The 22,716-nt window shown below is 34.9% G+C and overlaps 1 protein-coding gene across 16 annotated transcripts in view; it reads right to left on the bottom strand.

Moving 5' to 3' along the window:
* RBMS3 (RNA binding motif single stranded interacting protein 3) overlaps positions 1-22,716 on the bottom strand; it is a 653,502-nt gene that overhangs the window by 499,407 nt on the left and 131,379 nt on the right. For 13 of the 16 annotated variants that reach the window (XM_023533089.1, XM_023533290.1, XM_011360463.2 and 10 more), the window contains one exon: positions 4,294-4,466. In XM_023533089.1, the coding sequence (XP_023388857.1) occupies positions 4,294-4,466 (173 nt within the window). The remainder of the gene's footprint in view (positions 1-4,293; positions 4,467-22,716) is intronic. The other 3 variants (XM_023533109.1, XM_011360533.2, XM_023533387.1) reach the window with 1 other exon arrangement.

Genomic DNA, 22,716 nt, shown 5'->3' with positions numbered 1-22,716 from the left:
AAAGGGACTAAAAATCCACTTATTTTGTGCTATTTCACTGTTTCTTTTGGAGTTTATTTGGTTAATTTTCTCTCCAGTTCTTGTTTTTTAATTGAAAAATAAATGGGTATAAAAAAAGACATCTTTCACCACACATGATTCTTTCACCACCATAATTAATTCTCATGCTCTCTTCCTTGGCCATAAATTATTCTTCTTGTAGCTCATTTTTCAACTATTCCTACTCTGATTGTTCTTTGACCTCACGAGATCCTTTCTTTCCACTCTGCAGTTGGAGTTACCTTTTTTCAACAAATTCTGACTACATTACCTTCCTGTTTGTGACAATTCAGTGGTTTCTTCCACTGCTCTCAGGATAAAGCAAAACTCCTAACATGACATATGAAGGGATCACCTTATCCCACTCCATGTTTCCAGCTCATGTTGCCCCATACTCCAACTCCCTCTCTCTGCACTGTCCTTTTTTTTTCCCCCTTTGTTTTTGCCATGCTCCCTCTAGTCATTGGTTCTACACACAAAAAGTTCCTTCAACCTGGAATGTTCTTCTCATCCTTCCTCACTCAATTACTATTCTTCCTTCTGTTCTTAGCTTAACTGTTACTTCCTCAGAGACATCTTTGCTCATTGCTCTAACTAGGTATAATCTTATGTTGAAAACACTCATAATTCCATGCTCCTTTATTTTCTTGCATTTATAGTTGCAAATCATATGATTATTTAATTGATGTCCTATTTTTCATAGCAGAATAGGAGCTCTACTAAAGCAAAAACTTTATCTAAATTTACTGAATCTTCAGCCCAGTATCTGGCATGTAGCATATGTGCTATGTAAATATTTCTTGATTGAAAATACAATAACATTCCTGGAGACATCTCAAGTTGAAGACATTACAAGGTATTTCCTATAAGACATACAATGTAATGTATTCATCCAAAATGTAGGTATAACTAGAGATTTTCCATAGAGTAAAATCATTCTTCATGTCTGTTATTTTTCAGTCTTGTCTTCATTTCGTTGATTTTACTCACAATCCAAACACAGGAGCTTCAGTGATAAATGTGAATGGAATCTCTTAACAGAATTTGCTTCCACATTATACATTGAGAAGTAATTCAATTTCTTTTCTTTAATATCATTTTCTTGCTGTTCATTACTATTAATATGGGTATTGCATTCTAATACCAGATAATTTGATTTATCTATGCCCTTTTTTGTATATCTCTCTTTTCTATCGTTTCATTTCTATGGATATTAGCAAATATTGTATTTTCTATATTATAAGGAAATATTAACTCTAAAATACTTATAATTTTATAGGAATAAACATGGAAAATTTATTCTCATGATAAGTTCATTTAAACCTACAAATCTTATCTGTTTTATAGGTGAAATTATTTTAAAGTATTGGATACATAATCAGAATGCAAAATAATTAGCATCTTTAAAAGACTGCGAGTTTAAAATAGGAATGAGCAATGTAAGAGATCAACATTATAAGATTGGAAACCGGATTTTACAAATGACCTACATTGGTCATTTTACCAAAGGCACCTCCAGCCATCCAGTAATACTTATGCAGGTGAATCAGTTCAGGCTGTGGCCCTGGCATCAGTGCTAAATGGGATTGGTGAAAAATACAAAAAGTGGCCCAGAGCCGGTTTTACTGCTAGTTAATGAAGGCCTCAATGAAATGTCAGAATTTTAGAGTGAAAAATGTTTAAAAGATTCTTGAGTTCAAAAACATTATTGTATATATGGAGAAAATCAAAGTTAAGAGGGGACAAATCGTTTGTCTAAAGCCACTACCCAGCTGATGACACAGCCAATACAGAAACTCGGATCTCTTAGTGCTCAGCTATATCTAAGAGATCCAGGTTGCCCAATCACATTAGTTGCATAAGGTTCTCTAGGAAAATGAATCTAAGCAATAAACCTGAGGTCCAGACCAGTTCAGTAACTGAAGAACCCACAAACATTTTTACAATAACAGTAGCATGGGCCACATCTTTTTAGCTAGCAAAAATTAACATGAGCAAGTAACCATTACCCACTGCGCACTCGGCATTCTTTAAATTTCTCTAATGCACATAGAAAATGTTAACAAAACTTCTTTTCTCAAATGTAATGTTTCTATGTCACTAAATCTCTTTCCTGGATTAAAAATACCAATACAGGCTTTTAGATAACACTATCCATTTATAAGTTTCTGGCACAGTTCTTTGCAGAAATGGACACTAATACAGAAATTCATAGTATAATGTTATATCAGTGGTATGTTCATAAACCAGCAATCCAAACAAACAAACAAACAAAAATTTGTAAAACCCTAATTTGTAGGGCTTGCTTATTCCTACTCCCACCATGGCTGATTTCAATTTACTGAATCTGTAACAAATCATTCACAGAATTCCTGAATATTTAACAATTGGCTCTAGTGTACTATCAGAGGCAGCTAGCTACAGCACACCGCTGATACTACATACGGGGAACTCTAGAAATAGTCAACTTCAACTCACTCTTTTTTTAAGAGGAAACTTAGACTCAAGGAGAGTCAATGACCTGCCTCAAGATCACACAGTGGATGAGCAGATTGTCCTACACAGGAGTCCGCCTGAATGAACTTCATATATTAAGTGAAACTTTATGCATTAGAGTCAATGATCTTCACATTATTGTAGAGAGAAATGCTTCCCCCCAAAAAACAGCAGCACCAACAACACCAGAGAGCCTGCTAGATATGCATATTCTTGAGCTCCACCCCAGACCTAGTGTTTCATAATCTCCTGGGTCCAGAAATCTGTGTTTCAATAAGTGCTTTGAGTCGTAGAGAGGAAAGGAAAATAATCTTTCCTTAACATCAACCAATATTTTTTTATGAATGAGATTCATATGCGAATCAAAGTTAATAGCTACCCTTCTTTTTCACATCAGATTCCATTACATGAGCTACTTCATCTGAAGCTTCTAACGTAAAGTCTGCAATCTTTCACATTTTCAAAGACCTTACTTCTCAAAATGGTTTAGATTTTTCCAACAGCAACAACAAAAAAATAGTTGATTTACCTTCCAATTCTCAACCTCAACATAGTATAGATCAAAAGTTAACATACATTCAAATGTCTTAGCCCTTGTACATTTTATTTAAAAAAAAAAAAAAAACTGCTTCTAAATAAATATTTTTCCAAGTGTCCCCACCCTAATCCACATATTACTTTCTCAACTGATTATATAGTTATGCATTTTTGTTTTGGTTTATCTACCACTTCCTATTGTTTTGATATTTGTCCCTAAATTTAAACCAGAACAAAAGCAAATAAATACTGTTCTGCTTTGTTTTTCTCTTCCAATATTTTAGAGGTTGGGAAATTTACAAAACAAATATCTTCTCAAACTCCTCATAAAGGCATTGTGAAAGAGAAAAAGGAAAATTGAGTACTAGTTTTCTCCAATTAAAAAATAACCAGCTAAGACACAATCAAATGACAAAATAGCTGTACTGATATTACTTTGAAAATCATCAGACAACAATCTAAAAATATTGGTCTATGATTCTTAATTAATTATCCATTATTAATTTTATTTGGAGGGTAAACTTAAATATGTTTAATTTATTTTCACAGAAATACGAGAGTTAATAACATCGGTGTTGGTAGATAATAGAATAATGAAAACATTTTGGAAAGGCATTTAATCACTACCATACTTCCTAGAGAATATAAAACTACTTAGTGAGTACAGTCCTTGGCTTTGGTGTAAAATAGCTTCACTGGATTTGGAAGTAGATGTTTTCAAAGAAACTCAAGAATTTGCCTTATAATTATCAAATGACCTGGTCTCCACTGAACTGACATTTACCAAAAACTGGCCAGAAAATTTGTGTAACACAGGAGGTAACCATCCTGAAATCTACCACTTCTGAATTTCTGAGAGTCCCTCCATAAACACTCCCCCACCCCGCCCCCAAAAAAGGCAGCTTTTTCCCCTCCATGAGATTCATCACTGATGCCACCAGCCGCAAGGTTTGAGGGCCCAATTCAATGCTTGCTCATTATCTTTCTGTTCAACACATGCAAATCAGTCAGAACTCTCATGTGTATCTGATCAAGAATCTTTACTTCTATAGCATAAAGTAAACAAATTTCATTCTCTAAAGAAAGCTGGACTTAGATCTCAAATTCGAGACACCAATGAATGGGTATATTGGGTACAAACCCAAACAAGGCCTGCGAGGACTGAGCTCACGTGGGTGAGTGTGCGGGTTAGAAACCGTGCAGAGAGCAGAAGGCACTTACGGTTGGCACAGCTTGATTAGGTCCTGGTCAGTGGTGCCTGGTGGAAGGCCTCGGATGTACAGGTTGGTTTTACTCAACTGTTCCCCGCTGCTGTTGTTGCTGCTGTTGTTGCTGCTGCTGTTTGTGCTGGGGCTGGGAGGAGCCATGGGGTGGGGAGCTGGTGCATAGGACTGCTGGAAACAGAAAAGGCTGTTACTGGAAAAACAAAGTCAGCACCTATTCTCAGGCCAGCATAGCACCTCGATAGCTATGCAAGCATCTCGGTCTCTCCAATCCACATATGAACACACATCCTTATATCATTATTCTTTTTACTTCTGAGAACATCATATGCTCCCCTTACCACAACCCTGGCCCTTCATTTGGATCAGCGTAAGTTAGGCATAAATGGGGTAAAAAGAAATTCATAGGTGCCCCTTACAGTAGCCTATGGCTTCTGAGTTTGTCCCCTGTGATTTTCCTTAGAGCTATAAAGTATAATGTCATCTCCCTCTTTGACAAAAAAAAAAAAAAAAGAATGAACGAATGAACGAAAGAAGAGAAAAGAAAAGAAAAGAAAAGAAAGAAAAGAAAAGAAAAAAGAAAGAAAAAAGGAAAAAAAAAACCATGCAGTTCATTTTTGGCAGCAAAGTCTGCCCCTGCTCACTTTTAACAGCTGAGCATCTCTGTTTTGCCTCTACTCCTTGTTCTCTCCTTTTCTCTAAAGCAATTTGCTCATCATTATTCTCCAGCACAATTCTTGATACACAGAAATAACTCTATCAATAGTGATTCTATGAATAAACAAATGAATGAATCTATCTTATCTCTTTCTCCCATCCCCAAGTCTGCTTCTCCATGGTGCATACCCTTTGTTAGAAAGACTGAGTCATCATTCTCTCCCTGAAGTCAAGATTCCCTTTAAATTACTCTAATACAGGGTCTCAATCTAGGCACTGTTGACACCTTGGACAGGATAATTCTTTGTTGTGAGGGCTGTCCTGTTGACTGTATGATGGTGGCAGCATCCTATATCCACCAGTTTCCAGTAGTGCCCATTTCACACACTACCAAATGCCCCCTGGGGGAGAAATCTCTCCCAGTAGAGAAGCACTGCTCTAACCTGTCACACTATTTTCTGACAAAGTAGAAATGATAAAATGACCCTTAATGACTTAGAATATACAATGTGAAGTCTTTATAATTATACATGCCAAAATTAGTAGGCATATAACTCATTATGCTTTATTTTACTCATATAGGCATATCTTCAAAAGTTCTAAAATCTACTGACTGAGTATGAGTCCTGCTGCATCTCTTATTGACTGTGTGAACTTTGGATGGTGTCTTAACCTCTCGGAGACTCAACATCCTCATTAATATGAGGAAGATGAAAAATGGAATTCTCCTATGTTACAGGGTTTTTACCAAAACTCAATGAGCTAATACAAACAAAATGGTTCCTGGAAATTAGTAAGCACACAATAAATGTTAGCAATAACAAAACTATAATTATTAATGATAATAATAATAATAATAATAATAATAGTGTTTCATATATGTGTTGCTAGTGATATTAGTCTATAAAGCTCTACCAGATATTCTCAACCATAACCCAGAAAGTTTCCTAAAGGCAAAATGAACACAATCATCAGGATTCCAGTGGGAAAATTTGGGGCTGAGTTTTAACCTGAAAACTCATTAGCCATTTTGTCAGGGGTGGGAAGTATGTACTTATCAAATAACAAATAGGTGTTTAATAAATACTTAGGCTACATCACGTACAATAAAAATTGAATAAACACAGCATTTAGACCATAGAGACAAGAGGCCAAGTTTTAGCAGTATTCGGCCTTGTTTCTTGCTGTAATAGTCTGTTTTACATGTCTTTCCAGGGTTTCAGATTTGCCTGCCTATATTTCCAACTGACTACAAGACAATGCCTCTTGGATGCAGCTAGTTGAAGGCAACCCGTTATACCTGCTCTCTCATCTCCCAATTTTCCATACCAGCCACCTATCACTATTACTCCATTTCTTTCTGTGTTGCTGTCATTCTTTCAGTCTCCATTCTAGAAACCTTGGTGTTAGTTTCATCTGTTCCCTAATCCTATATCTCGAAATACAGCCAGCCACCAAAATCTCAGAGAGGTTTCTAGAATCATTCTTTCCTCTGAATTCCCACTGTTTCCCTTGGCCAGGGTCTGAACCACTTCCTGCATCAAGGACTTCAAAGCTTCCTATCTGGCCTCCTTTTCCTCATGCTTTACTCTTATTAGCTGGGGGTGGTGGAGTGTGGGAAGAATAAGAGACTAGTCAAATACAAACACAAACCGGTCAAGGGTGTAGGAGGCAGTTTGTTTAAGGAATGGGGAAGTGGCAGAGCAGAAATGACAGGAGCAAAACCTAATGCCTCCAACTCACTACTTTGAAGTAAACGGTTTTTCAACCATTTTTTTAGAATTACTTAATTTGTTACCAACATCTTTAAAGTAGAATTTTAAAATGAATTATATAGGAGAATACTTTCCCTTCCCAATATTTGAATAAAATGGCATATATCCATTGCCTCTTGGAATTTAATATCTGCATAAAGTTTATTGGCTGGCATGAAAAACTATTCCCTCTTGACTTAAGAATTCTGTTTTGCTCCTGGGACAGCCCGTAACACTTAAGCTCTACCTCTTTACAAGCCCTGCACTTAGTAGGTGTTCCACATACCCTGGCTGAAGTAATGTCCTGCTCTCTGTGTCTCACAATGGGACAGATGGAATTTATCTTTTAATTCTCATGTGTTTTATTCTCTTTAATTTCCCAGGCCTTTTTTTTTTTTTTTTTTTATCTTTTAATTCTCATGTGTTTTATTCTCTTTAATTTCCCAGGCCTTTTTTTTTTTTTTACCACTTTCACCTTCCCTCCCTCTAAATTCTTTGAATTCCATTCTGTACTCAGGCTTCTTTTAAAATGAGGTTTTGTTTAAAGCAGTTGTTCTCACTGCCTAGTCTTTTAAATCACAAGAGAGCCAGAAAAATGTCTCCAGCTTTATGTATCACAGATCAGATGGACCAGTTCAGACTGAGCCCTTGGCTGATCAAATAAGAAAGCATCAACCACAGGATGATCAATATGTGTTTACTTAATTCTTTTGTTTCCCCCCAGGGGTCTTTGGGAGCATTTCCATAACTGGAACACCATTTAGTAAATTGCATGGTGCCTAAAATAATAAATGTGCCCTCCAAAGGGCTCAATGTATTCACTGAGGGAAAAAAAATTAAAACAATCAAAAGCAAATCAAAGCTGGGATGAGTAGAGGGAACTTGTATGCATGCAAACAATGCATGTAATTTATAAATAGGATCGGAAGCACCAGACTGTTGTGGGGGAAAAGATGTGTTTCAAAAGCCCTTTGAAAAAAATACACAATCAAAAGTAGTTTTCTATGTCCTATTCTTGGTTTGTAAGTTTTAGAAATTCTGCTGAAGGGAGGCAGATTTTCTCAGTGTTATTGAACCAATTAACCCACAGATTTTAAGACTCAAGGCCAACACTCCTGCTAATCTTTAACATTTCATGTATCTATTGATGATAAACTGAATGATTCAGGTATCAGTTTGTATCGTAAATCATTCTTTGGTTTTAAAAATTATAAATTCCTTCTTCTACACCCATTTTCAAAATACACATCCTTTAATCAACAGAACATTAGCAGAAGGTTCCCGGAATGTCTGACAAATGCACAAGCTTAAATGAATTAATTTGTGAAAGCAAAAGAAATTTTATATGCTCTTGCTGCCAAAGACAAATGACCAAATTACAGCATCTCAGGAAAAAAAGGAAAAAAAAAGAAAAAAGGAGTATCAATAATCTTTAGGGGTTAAGGGGTCACAGCAGCCACTTTCTTGATTAAAAATGGTTAAAAGTGTCTGATTCCTTTGTCAACTCTGTCTTTAGATGAATTTGGAATTTTATTATTGACTAGCTTGCAAATCATGCTGTGGCACTGAGAAAGAAATTTTAAAATATTAGTAAAAATATATATTTTTTCCTTCAGATAAAATTGACTTTGCAATATTGTTCAAAGTCACACTTTTTAAATCCTGTTAGTAGTGAGTAGTGAGTAGTGAGGATTAATGGTCTGAAACTATTGAACGCACATGTAACCGGGCAAGGAGTCGCTGTGAATTTCCAGTGTCAGTTGGTTAGAACCAGTAGAAATGGCAAATTTTCAGAAGAGGAGCTTGGGATGGCACTCTGATCAAAGGAAGGAAAATAGAGGTCCTCTCTTGAAGCTGCATATGTTTGGCAAGTACACAGATTTTCCTTAGATGTTTATTCATGGTGGCATTATGGGAGGGTCAGGTAGGGTTTGGAGGATGGGGCTATGCTCTCTAAACCACACGTAGGGGCTGCTAAGTCAGCGAGTCAGTACCAGTATCCTCTTTATAAAACTGAGTAAAATAACTTGGCATCAATTTTGGGAGATGTTATTCTTAAGATAACGATACTAATAATTATAGGGAACGTTTATTGTGTGCTTGCTAAGCACTTTATACATTATATCATATCATTATATCATTCTCAGTTTACAAATGAGATCTGAGGCACGAAAAGGGCTAATGACCCTCTCAAGGTCACAAGGCTGGAGCCCCAATTTGAATAAAGGGCGTCTGACTCCAGAAACTTGCAGTCCCCCACAACACAACAGAACTTCACCTCTTAATGATACCGACACCAATTAACACAACCAGCTTTCTCGCCCTGAATCCTGGAATATGACGCTCTGGGAGCAGCTAAGGTGTATATATGTATAAGGAGGAAGAAGAGAGTAATGATGATGATAAACAGCATATGGTCAAAATAAAGGTTAACAAACTCTTTCTATCAGCATTTAAATAAAGTCAATCTTAAAATTTAATTACGGAAGGAAAGTGACCATCAGAAGCAAACACACTATGAGTTTTTCAAATAATGTCAGACCAGTGGGTTCATTTGTCAAGATTCATGCTTTGTTATTTAATAACAGGAAAATGAACTGGCTTGTAGATCATCTTAAACAGCTGATTCATTTAGTGTGCTTTGTTAATATGCTTCATTTTTCAAGTTTGAAAAGTGAATCAACCAGGTCCTCCTACAGTCTTGTAAAATGCGTGTTTGGTTTGTGTGTGTAGGTTCGGAGGGAGGTTCATTGTCCTTTCTTACCCTACGTAAATTGGATAGGGATGTGACGTGTTTTTATTTGTTTTCCTGTTTGTTTGAACAGAAATTATTTGGTGCATCTAGTAAATGTTGTTCACAGATCAATAGAGTAAAATAAATCATTAAAAATGATCTTTTATACAATATCAAACTACATTAGGTAAACCCCTCTCTGAAGGCAGAGCTTAATATTTACACACTAGCCAGATAATTCTTAACCAAGGTCCTCAACCTTGGCATTGTGGACATTTTGGAAAGGATAATTCTTTGCTGTGGGAGCTGTCCTGTGCATTGTAGGATATTTAATAGCACTCCTGTCTTCTACTAGATGCTGGTTGTACTACTCTCCCCACAAGTTGTGGCAACTAAAAATGTCTCCAGATATTGTCAAATGTCTCCTAAGGAGGTGAGTTGCCTCTGTTTGAGAATCACAGCTTTAAAACAGATCCAGCCACTCTCTTTGAAGGGCCAACACAATGCCCTTCATTGAATAATGATACTAACCTAATGGCTTAAAAATAATTTCATTGAAAACCACACCATCTAACCAAAGGTCAACTTCTTACCCCTAGGTACATATGGCCTCACCTCTCTACGCCTCCACCCTCTGTAACTACAGTGCCAATATGCCACATTTCGTTTGCAACAGAATAGGTCTGAAACATAATTCTCCCTCTGATTGAAAACATAACTCTTTTACAAAGAGAATTTTAAATATTTTTTGCATGCAATTCCCCTTGGCTGGGAATCACAGAGCCTTGATGCCAAACTGCAGTCAGTTCTATTCCCTGCATCTGGTTGCTGGCAGGATCCTGAAGCAGTTGGTCTGGTGGTTTTGGAGTAGCCTTAAACTCCAGCACACGGCAGTCTGTTTTGCTGATGGGCTCCCCAACTTGTTTTTATTCATTTTCAGTGCAATAGAATTTGTACTCTTTTACCCATTCAAGGGTAAAGCCCTGGATAAAGTCTCTCATGGGATCGACATGCCAACTCTTTCACTATCCAAAAATGAAAATAAACCACATTCCTGTCTTAAGTCATACATTATTTAGCCTGCACGTACACATATAATCCATTGCTCAGGGGATAATACTGCTTCAGGCTATTGGATGCCTCTCCCAGACAATGTAACTTCCATATAACCTTGCTTCTGCAGACCTCTCCTCTGGTATCAACACGACATGAGTGAGCAGACATGGCGAGAACTGTGGCAATCACTGGAGTGTTTATAATAGCTTCAAATGAGGGCGACTATGAATATTGTTCATGCAAGCAATAACAAATGTAGCTAAATTAATATCTAAGGCAAGCAATGCAATTTTAGCCAGTTTCATGAGCCACATACATTATCACTTCACAATTTTATGCTAGGCAATTGCCTTTCCATTATGTAGAATATGACTATAGAAAACAATTGTTTCAATTATTGCCTTTTATAATAGAGTTTGGTAAAAACTTGCCCTACTTCTCTTTTCCTACCCACAGCTCAGATATGGAAATGAACAATAAAGGACAAAGTTCCACACAGAAGGCAATCATTTGCACATTCCCTGTCAACTGATCTAGGTAATAGCTGCTGTCAGCAGAGGTACTATGGTGCTTGAGAGCTCCAGGTTGCCCACTGAGAATCCTGCTTTGCCACTAACTGGGCACTTAAATCTCTAGCTGAGAAAAAGAGAGATTATGATTATCTCACCTCATAGGACTGGTGTGAGGCTTTAGTACATAAATTACATAAAAATATTTACCACAATGCCTGGCAGAGAGTCAATACTCAATACTTTTTTGTTCCTATCATTTGTAACAACATCATTGTGAGGCAAATCCTTAAAATAAATTTTTGCTCTCTCAGTCCTACTTGGAATAATTTACCTTTAAGGGGGAGCTACAAGAGTGAGTTATCTATTTTCTTAAGCATGGGAGCCTCTATTCTTGAGATAAAAATATGTCATTATAACTGTGGTTGGCAATTTGCATCAAGAACCAAAAAGCAGTGATGAAACAATCACTGTGGATGGAATGGCTAATTAGTTCCAAGGTATTTACAAATCACTAGCAGGGCTTTATTAAAATTCTATTAGGATGAGATTAACTTTTGCTTTAAATATTAATTTTTGAAAACTTCAGCCGATTACATAATTACACGCCACTCTGTACTATTTACAAATAGACTTAAAGTCATTGAATTCCATTCAAAAGTTTAGATATTAAATGACATTTTAAAATGCATCCTACTTGAAAACATAAGTAAACTAGTTATTGTTCCTTTTAAGCACCTATAAGCCAATTTCATTAATAAATTTATAAGCTAGAGAAGAGTGGCTGCAATGAATGATGTCAATAGACTTTTATATAGATTGCTCAATTCTCCAAACGTCAAGGACATCTGATCTTTGCCCCAGCCTCTCTCAATTTGGGCAACTCTTGATCTCTTTAAGAAAAAACGAACAAAATTAAAACACTTAAAAATGTGCTTATGCCATTAAACAGTCAGAACTCTACTTCGAAAATAACCCAAACAGCTCATAATTCTAATATTGATAATGATTGGTTCCTCCAGAAAAAAAGAATGAGCTTTGATTGGTTCCCCAGATGGAGATTACAATGTCTGCTACACTATAACAGTAACGGTTCAAATTCCCCAGAAATATCCAAAGTGACTATAATCCCTGTATGGGACTTTTATTCTCCTTGACCCAGGAATACTTTAGAGATCAACTCAAATATCTGCTTTTATGATGAGCTGGAATCACTGGAAAAAGAGTGGTAATCCAGCACGAGTCACCATCATCTATTCTTGGAGATCTCTGAGATAGCCAATGGTCAGCATCTCAGTTCAAAATGCGATCAGATATAAAGAGGAGACCTTGTGCATAATAAAACAATTACGCTTGAGTCGCATTCCTATATCTTATATCATGTGTTTACTTAAATTTTTAGTTTAATTTCTTCACCATAATCTGTATTTTTTACTCTTTTCCTAATATTTTTATATTCTTTTATGTTTCGCAGTCCAATATTCTCTTTTTTTCCCTAAAATTACAATCAGTAATATTGCCGACAATTAATTCTCCTAGTTTTATCATGTACGTTGGCCTAAATAGAATGGAGACCAATAGATGTAGTTTAAAGAACAACACTACAATAAGATATGTCGACATAGTATTTTACTGCAACTAATTGAACACATTAAAAATTTTCTTCTTCAGTCATGAAAACAGATATAATGAGCCATTTTTCCACTCAGTTGACTAATTTTCATATTAACCAATAATACTTTTGATTTGGTTACTCGTAGCTAATGGGTAATCTAAATAAAACTTTTTTAAAAAAAAAACCATATGTAACAAAAAGCACTATGCATAATGGAAAGCCAATCAAAACACCAAATGGTATGAGGCTTTTTTAATGGTTTTGTCCAATTAAATCAGAACCTTTCAGGACCAACTAAAGTAAGCAACAAGTGGCTTGTCTACTTCTAAGAATCTTAGAGTTGGAAAAAAAAAATCAGAACTTATTTTCTCTGAAAGTGAATCTATGTTGACTCAGGAGCAATGCAGTAATAGCATAAATAACATTACAATCAAATCTAATTTCCTTATTTGAGCTTTCATCCTATCTCTATAATATATCTCTAGCTCATACTTAATCCTGTTTCCTTCTATTTCCCAGTGCCCATTCACCTTTCATACCACATATAATCACATTTGCATCTATACCTTATTTTGTCTTCTTCCCTCCACCTGGAATGCCTGGGCTGGATTTCTATACCCATCTTCTAGGTTGACTTCAAAATTTATCTTACAAACACTCATGAGACACTTTTGAGAGCAAAAGAAGGAAATATTAATAATCAAACCAGTACATGAGATATAAATTGAGACTGTCCAAAACAAGTTAGAATACATGATCATCCTACAATTACTTTTTATTTATCTAAATCTCACACATTTCACTAGGATCCCCTAAAATTCTACCCCATTTCATGGCACCTTCTGTTTATTACTTTAGACATATTTCATTTCCATCTCCTTTTCAGGTTTCAATCATTAAAATCTACAAGAGTTTACAAAAATAATTAACAAGAATAGCAACGGCTCATGTTTATTGAGTATATACTACATGTCAGGCACTGTTCAAAAAGCTTTCTATTCATCGATGTATTTAATGATCTTAGAACTTTTAGAGATAGGTACTATGAGTATTCCCATATTGAAGACGAGAATAGTGAGACCCAGGGAGCTTAAAGGACTTTCCAAGGTTGTCCAACTATTCTGCACCATATCCAGGACCTGAAGTAAGGCAGTCTTCACTCTAGTGAATTCCAGATTTAACTCTAGATGCATACAATCTAACGCAGTAGCCACTAGTTACATGTAACTATTTACATTTAAATATAATTAATTCAAATTAATTAAAACAAAAAAAAATGCAGTTCCTCAATCATACTAGCCACATTTTAAGTGTTCAAAAACACACAGCTATTAACCACTGTATTGGACAGGCAGATGTAGAAAAGTCCCGTCGTCGCAGAAGGTTCTTTTGCACATGCGCTGATATAGATCATTCTTACAATTACAAGACACTGTCTCCCCACATCTTTCGACATATAGAAAGCATCTAAATGTGATGAGCAAAATAATGGTCACAATTTCTATGCTGCTATCCACAGGGTTTTTTTTTAATGCAATTAATCTTCTTTCATTAGAGACCATATTGAATTCTTTTCTCCCTTATCGGTGGGTCTAGAATTTGGCATATAAACCTCTATTTCAATTGATTTCTCCCCTGACCCAAAGTGGAAGTTATTAAAAAAGATTTCTGGGAAGGAAAATATAATCTGTAGGAGGAACAAGATGTATTTTATTTGTTTTTAGCCAATACCAAGATTTCATCTGTAGTGTGAAATTGCTAAAGAACAAGAAAAGAGAGCAATTGAGACAAACTGCTGGTATAGGATAAATGTCCCTGTTTTTGGCGAGATGAGCTTCCTCACAGTGTAGGAAGCTCTGCATTTTCAACATGACATCATCTACCTTATCTGCACATCCCAAAGGAAGAGCACCGCTATCCCTATGTAATATGCTATTCTATCAATCCTACTTCTCTCTAAACTGGACCAAGGCAAAAAAGAAGAATACTTTCAGTGAACTAGTGGGGCAATTCAGAAAATTCATAAATAATAACATATTGCATGACATAATATAGTTGCGTTGTTTTATTATACAATTAATTCATATTTCATTGATGTAGCAAACTTAAAATTGAACAGAACCTATGCTTTGAAAAGCCTTAATCTGAGAATTTAGACTATAAAACACATTAATTTACTAAAAAAGACAATGTTAGAGCACAGATCAAAAATGCAACAGCAATTAAGACGTACAAAGTAATTGTTTCATTATAAAAATTGGAAGAAGCACTTGCATAGATAATTTTCTGTGAATATATTTTCAACATTTATTGTGTTTAGGGTTTTGATATGTTAACTATGAGAATAAATTAATGCTCAAATTCAAAAAAATCTGACAATAAAATCACCGTTAGGGACTTTATATTATCAAAATCAAATTTATTATAATCTTTAAATCAGAAACTTATGAAATATTTACACATTCTGACTTCTATTTCTCATAATTATAAATCTTTATAAGGACTCTATTTTTCAGTTCAGTTTAAGTCAATCTGTCTTGTATCTTAGAGAATTTCCAAAACCATATAGATACTTCCAGTTTTTGATGTATGATTTCTGGAGATTCTTTTTGCCCACTGATATTCTCCATAATCAAGAGAATGAATTATACCCAATAATAAGAGAATACTGCTTTTCTTTCTCCATATTACTCTTGTCTTTTTTAAATAAGTGATTGTGGCTTTGGAGACTGGCAAAGAGTATTTGCCCTTGAGTTGTAGACTCTCCAAAAGCTCAAGAAGTGTTATTCTTATTACTAAGAGCATAGACCCTGAAGCCACACCACCCAGGTTCAATTCTTGCTTTACCACTTATTGTCTCTACAACTTTGGGCAAATTACCTAACCTCTTTTGCCTCAGTCTCCTCATCAGTAAAACTGAGGATAATAACTACCTTATAAGACTGTTAAACATTTCAAATGAGTGATTATGTGTAAAGCACTGATAATAACATCTGGAACACAGTAAGTTAGTTATTATTACATAAATCCTAAAGTATTTTTATAATACTCATTGTTATTATGACAATAATGTTCTTTTGAGTAAGAGTTATAATGGTTTGTGCATTGAATAATCTAGCAAACTCTGGTTTGCCTGGTTTAAAATTTTATAATACAAAGTTAAAAGCCCATTGAAATTTGTCAAACTAAAATTCTCTAGTGTATAAATAAAGAAATCACTCTTCAGTGAGACATTAGGCTCAATTACTACTGTCTTAGCTACTGACACTAATCATCTCCAGATAAACTGATGACAAGATCCTCCGGAGCATTTTTTAAGATAAAAATAAGCTTAACAGGGGAACTCGTTTTTAGAATATACAAACTCTAGGAAAATATCTGTAAATTGTAAAAGTACTCATTAAAATAAGATATGTGTTATTGCCACATATATCTTATTCCACTGATAAATAGGAAAAGCTGATCAGTTAAATAACATACTAACTACTAAAATGTCCATGACATTAACTAAAATTATTTTTATATACAGAAAATAAACTATAGAAATTTCATAGCTTCTAACATTAAAAATAATTAGGTTTTTAAAAATTGTTGCCCTGCAAGAAAATTTTGTGGGTAAACAATTGCTTAAACTGTTTATTTCAGTTTAACTATATCCCTAATTTCTAACAAGTTATAGGATATGTGCCCTAGGGTAACTAGCAAATAATTCATTGTATAAAAATAGGATAATCATACAATTATACATTCTAAAGTTCTTTACGTCTCCAGTATTCCAGAGAATAATTTTGCTTTTTTTGTTCTGCTTTGGTTTGGAGAATCATATGTATAACCTTACAAAGAGAGATAAAAGCTTTTTCTAAAGTATAGTGTCCAATAGTTTTTCCAAGAATCACCATCCCTTTGCTTCCCTCAAAAGAAGCCTCAATGCTTACTCTAATCAGCAGAAGGCAAATTGACTGGAATGAGAAATCAAAACAGACAACTAACTCAGAATTAGTGCTGTGCTGATATTCCAGGCCTCTGAGGAAAAAAGAAAACCAAAAAACCCTAATGTATAGCTTTGCTGATTTTTATCATGTAAATATTTCTTTTGGCTGTTTTTAACCTACTAACAGTTCAACAACCAGCTCAGCAAATTTCTGAGAAGTTAGCAATCAGCATTCACGAGTGGTGTTAGGCAATTCCAGTACCCCACTGCATCACAAAATGGGTGTGACCATAAGTGAAATGCTATTCAGTGGCCTAACATCCTGGAAGATAGAAACAAAGGAAAGGGTTATAAATGTATGAATAGTAAAGAAGAAGCTAGGAATACCCTGGGAAGACAATAAAAACTTCTTGGTAGCTCTGTCTCAGCTTTAGGATGAGAAGGTACCATGAGAAAGAGTGTGGGCAGAATGTGCAGACTGAATTAATAAATCCCATGATTTAATGGAGAAACAACGGAAACATAAACGTGACTTTCTTGAAGAAATATGGGACTCAAGGAGAACCTTCCTGTTTATTAGCCAGCGGAGAAGTGCTTGAAAAGAAAGTATTATGTCATCATTCCTTGCTGTACAAACACTCAGAGCTCTCTTTAAACTCGCTGAAGAAAGAATATGAACACCACAAATTTGATCACATCCTAAGCAGAATCAAAACAGAGACAACCAAATCTAAGAGCTAAACAGTGACAGAACTAAAGCAAAAAGTATACCATTAACCACTGGAGTAATGATAAAAGCGGCCTCTTTGAAATCATATTAGTGGTTTAATAAGAATTTCTTAATTCAGGAAATGAATCCAATTAACAGTGTGGAGTTAAACATTTTAATATGCTAGTTTTACATATTAATTTACATGTATAATATAAAACATTTACATATGTATCACATCACCTCTTCTGCTTATATCCAACATCATAGAGAATTCAAAACTTTGGCTGATAATGGGTAAGCAACTTGTTCAAGTTTACAAAACATGTACACTGTAACAGTATTGTAGAATCACAGTTCCTTATAATTTTGCAAATAGAGTAAAATATTTCTTTCCTATAGATAGATTTCCTGAAGCTGCTGACTTTAAGAATTTCTGCCTGGAATTTTGGCTTGAAGGAAGGATATAATTAGAGAAAAGTTATATTGAACCCCCGAAAACCAAAAACTTCTTATTTTCACATAATCAATAAAAATTTAATCCACACCACAACATTTATAAAACAGAACACATATAGTCATTCCCTGCATAATAATGTTTTGGTCAAGGACAAGCTGCATATACCACAGTGGTCACAAAAGATTATAATAGAGCCTAAAAATTTCTATTGCCTGGTGATGTTGTAGCCTCCGGAATGTTGTAGTGCAAAGGTTGCAAAAATCGACAAGACTGTGGCTGAGATGGCAAACAACTTTAACTTGGGTATATATGGGGATGACACTGAGGCATTCCTAGAAGTGTTTCCTGAGAAACTCACTAATGAGGAGTTGTCGGAACTGAAACAGGAATACAGAGCTGAAGAAGAGGCAAGAGAAAAGGAAATCACAGAAGAAGAAAAAGAACCCCCCCCCCAAAAATTTACAGTGAAAGGTTTAGCAGAAGCTTTTGCCAACCTCGAAAACTCCTTGAAAAGTTTGAAAACATGGATCCCAGTAAAAAAAAAATATTTTCATTAATAGAGAAGAATGCCCATGGTCCATTATCTGCTTACAAGCAAATCTATGATGAAAAAAAAAGAAACAAACCGAGTAAACCACCATGGACATATTTCTGAAAAGAGTGACATCTCCTCAAGAAGAACCTCAGGCAGGTCCTTTAGGAGGTGTTCCAGATGAAGGCATTGTGATCACAGGAGATGACAACTCCATGGGTGTTACTGCCCCTGAAGGCCTTCCAGTGAGAGAACATGTGGAGGTAGAAGACAGTGATATTGGCCCTGTGTCTAATATGTGTTTGTTTCTTAGTTTTTAACAAAAAGTTTTAAAAGTAAAAAAAAAAATAATAAAAATAAAAGTATAAAAAAGCTTATAGGATAAGGATATAAAGAAAGAAAATATTCTTGTATAGCTGCACAATGTTTTTGTGTCTTAAGCTAAGTGTTATTACAAAAGAGTTGAAAGTTCAAGTTTATAAAGTAAAAAAGTTACAGTATGCTAAGGTTCATTTCTAACTGAAAATAGAAAAACATTTTAAAATAAATTTAGTGTTGCCTAACTGTACGATATTTATAAAGTCTACAGTTGTGTACGGTAATGTCCTAGGCTTTCACATTCTCTCACTACTCACTCACTGACTCACCCAGACCAGCTTCCAGTCCTGCAAGCTCCATTCATGGTTAAGTACCCTATACAGGTACCATTTTTTTTATCTTTTATATCATATTTTTACTGTGCCTTTTCTACTTTAAGATGTGCTTAGATACACAAATATTTATCATTGTCTTAAATTACCTACAGTAGTCAGTACAGTAACATACTGTACAGGTCTGTAGTTTAGGAGTTTTGCTATATCATACAGTCTAGGTGTGTAGTAGGCTATACCATCCAGGTCTGTGTAAGCACTCTATGATGTTCGCACAACAACAAAGTCATCTAATGATGCATTTCTCTGAACTTATCTCCCTTACTAAGTGACACATTACTATAATTAGAATTCATGTAAATTCAAAATTAATACACAAATCTAAATATTATGAGAAAACATTTTAAAAGATAAAATATAACCATTGACAATTATTCCTTTTAAATCGTAAAGAAACAAAAGTAGAGGAAGAGTTCATGCAGATGAAATGAGCATAGAGTTCTTAGCACATGAATCGCAGGATAGAAAGCAAATGTAAAAGAAACTTGATAAACAACCAAATGTTGTCTACATTTATGTTTATTAAAGTATAAGAGAAAAGAGTGCCTATTTCTTTTATTGTAAGCTATATTCTTCATAATCAATAAAGAACAACATATTTTACTAGTCACAGTAATCTTTTTTAAGTATCAGAATGAGTGGAACTGTAGAATGGTCAAGTTATATAAACAGAATTCTCAAGGACAATAAATGGAATTAACCTGATTGCTTTTTCTTATAATTTGCAGAAACAGGTAAAAATAAACCTAAAAATGAGAGATGACTAACAACATAGAACTTTCTCTACCAGAGTGATGACTTATACTCAAATAAGTTATGGTCTATCAGTAGACTGGTATTTCAGATATTTTTTGTTTTTTGGCACAGGAATATTTTACCCAGTTAAAACAGGCATCTACTAGTGTTATGTTCTGATTTCAGCAGAAAAAAAAACACAAAGATCCCTGCAGTGTGGACTACACCACAGTGGTATGCAGAAGCATGAGATTCTAGCACTCCCACCACTGGCTGAAAAGCACTATTTAGAGTATTATAATATTCTACAAGGTTAACAGTCCATTCATGACTGAGGCTGGCGGTGCTATGTGCAGAAGCACGTTTCCTCCTATTTATTTAGATTCCACTAGTCATTCACTTCAATCAGCACTAAGGTTTTGGCAAGACCAATGATTATCATATGTTAGCAATTTGGAAAGACAGACAGACACACCCCTAATCATTATGGACATAATCTATGATCTTGTGCAAGGACGCAGATAATGACAAAATAAGACGCATGTTTTGCACATGCTTTCTCTCGATTAGATGACTGAAAATGGCATGACCCAATGTGTTCCATTTACTTTGAGCTACTTATCACAACCTGGCAGGCCAAATAAAGATAAGACTTGTTTATGAACAGAATAAAAATGAAAATTATGTTTGTAGCTGATATGCTAGTTCCAGTGACCAATCACTGTCCACATGTCTTATCTGTACCTAATCTCACAGATTTTTTTTTTTTATTGAAGAATGATAAATTCTGTGCTAAAAATAAGGAAAATGATAACTGACATCCCAAATTTGTTCATTATATAAACTTAAATTGCAATGGGTGGTCTCCCTGTATATTTGAACCAAAATATTTGTTCCATCATAATGAAGTAAAATAATCATTTTACATTCATTTTGCTGTCAATGGACTGCTGGTAAATGATAGACAATTCTTCTTTGGTTTCAGTTCAAGATCCTTTGTGTACTTCTGAAAATATTTTTCTGAATGAAACTAGTTATAATTCCTGAAACTTTCTGTGTGGAATAATGTTACATAGTGAGATATTTTTGGCTTTGGTATATATGCTATTGCATTTTTAACTTGAATCACAAATTTCTCATTTGAACCAGTTTTAAGGTCCTACTTAAATATATTTCTCAAATATTATGCCATGCAGAAACTGGAACATTCTTTTTAACCTGAATTTGGGTATAGGGTATTCAGAAATGCTAATATATTCCACTAATATATTAACCACTCAGATCTTCCCTAATTATAATAATTAGAGAATTAGGATATTACAGAGTAGAACTATATGAGTGAAGGTAAAAAGGCGGGACACCATGAAAGTTGAAAACAACAGATGCTAGCTTAGTTCATTCAGGCTGTTTTAACAAAATACCACAGACTGGGTAGCTGATAAATAACAAAATTTTATTTCTCATGGATTTGAAGGCTGGAAATTTGAAATCAGGGTGCTAGCATGGTCAGATGAGGGCCCTCGTCTAGGTCCCAGACTTTTCCTTGAACCCTCACATGATGGAGGTGTCAAGTGTCTTTATGGGGGTCTCTTTGTATAACCACTAATCTATTCATGAGGGCTCCACTCTCATGATCTAAGCTCCTCCCAAAGTCCCCACCCTCTAATACCATTACAGTTGAGCATTAGGATTTTAACATAAATTTCTAGGGGGAGAAAAAATTTCAGACCATAGCAGATGCTTAACTCTAAGATGGTCTGCATGGATGGACCAAAGTTTCAGATTATGTACTTGATTATGAAAGTCAAAATCCACCCCACAATGTAGGAACAGATCCAGGTCTTATAGTACCTGGTACTTTTACAATTTGAGGGATTCCTTCAGAAAAAATAAATAAAATTTATAAAATTTATAAAATTAATCATAAAAATCAATATTATTTTTAAAAGAAGCTGTAACAAATCACTAATTTTTAAAACCCGATACATAAAACAAACATCAAAAAATGCTGAAAATAACAATACTAACTCTCTGATGCACTTTAAAATAATTTTCCTTTTAAAATTATTTAAAATAATTTTATTATTAGTCTGCAAACTTTATGATTACCTCATCATATAGCAGTAATTTCAGAATATTTTCTGTAGAGGAAGTAAAGAAATAATTCTGTCTGTTCTCTAGTGGTTGACATAAATGTATTTTTTTACTGATAGTTAAAAAGTTTTTTTTTATTCAGCTTGACAATTCGTTAACGGTAATGGCTTATAAGTTGTTAGGATGGTAAATTTGAAGGCAAAAATTAAGAAGAATTTTGCATAGACTTATCTTTTGATTCAGATTTTGTGAATCTTTTCCTTCTATACTTTTCCATATAGCTTCAGTGTTGGGTGCCAGAGGCCACACACCTATCACAATAAGATCTTGTGGCAGCATGTTCCTGCCCCAATGCCCAGGACAGTGATAGTCTGAGTATTCTCGCAGACCTTCTTACCACAGAATAGTTAGTAATAACACAAACATATGCCACTCCCACATAACTTCCCCCTAGCTAAATTCCAAAATACTCACCACCATTTGAGAAAAAGAAAAGTGCAAATGAGGAAGCTGAAGTGGAAAGGGATAAGTATCTTAATGAGTTGTAAAATATCTTTATTTTACAAATTTTCCAAACCCATATGACTGTGTGAAGACATGGTTAGGCAATGGTAGAATGTGGCTTTTGTGAGGCTGAAGTTTATATAGTTTGAATGGTCACTGGCCATTTTTAAGGAAAAGAATACAAAATGAAGATACACGATTAGATACAGGATATCGAAAAGAGTGGAGAAAAGGAGGGGCCCTAAAGCTTAAATTTCATCCGCTTCTAGGTAAACCTGCTGCCACTGACTCCTAACCCACCTTTCCAGCACCCCTTCTACCTCTACCCTATACCAATAAATGACTGCCCATTTTTAGGTGTAAGGTCTTTGTGTGATCAATTGCATCTGTGCTTTTCTACCTGCTGTCTATCTGCCTACAA

This window comes from Pteropus vampyrus, unplaced genomic scaffold (genome assembly GCF_000151845.1).
Source record: "Pteropus vampyrus isolate Shadow unplaced genomic scaffold, Pvam_2.0 Scaffold1, whole genome shotgun sequence".
Taxonomy (NCBI): Eukaryota; Metazoa; Chordata; class Mammalia; order Chiroptera; family Pteropodidae; genus Pteropus; species Pteropus vampyrus.
Note: the sequence above shows the minus strand (reverse complement) of the source record. Positions and strands in the feature narration are given on the sequence as shown.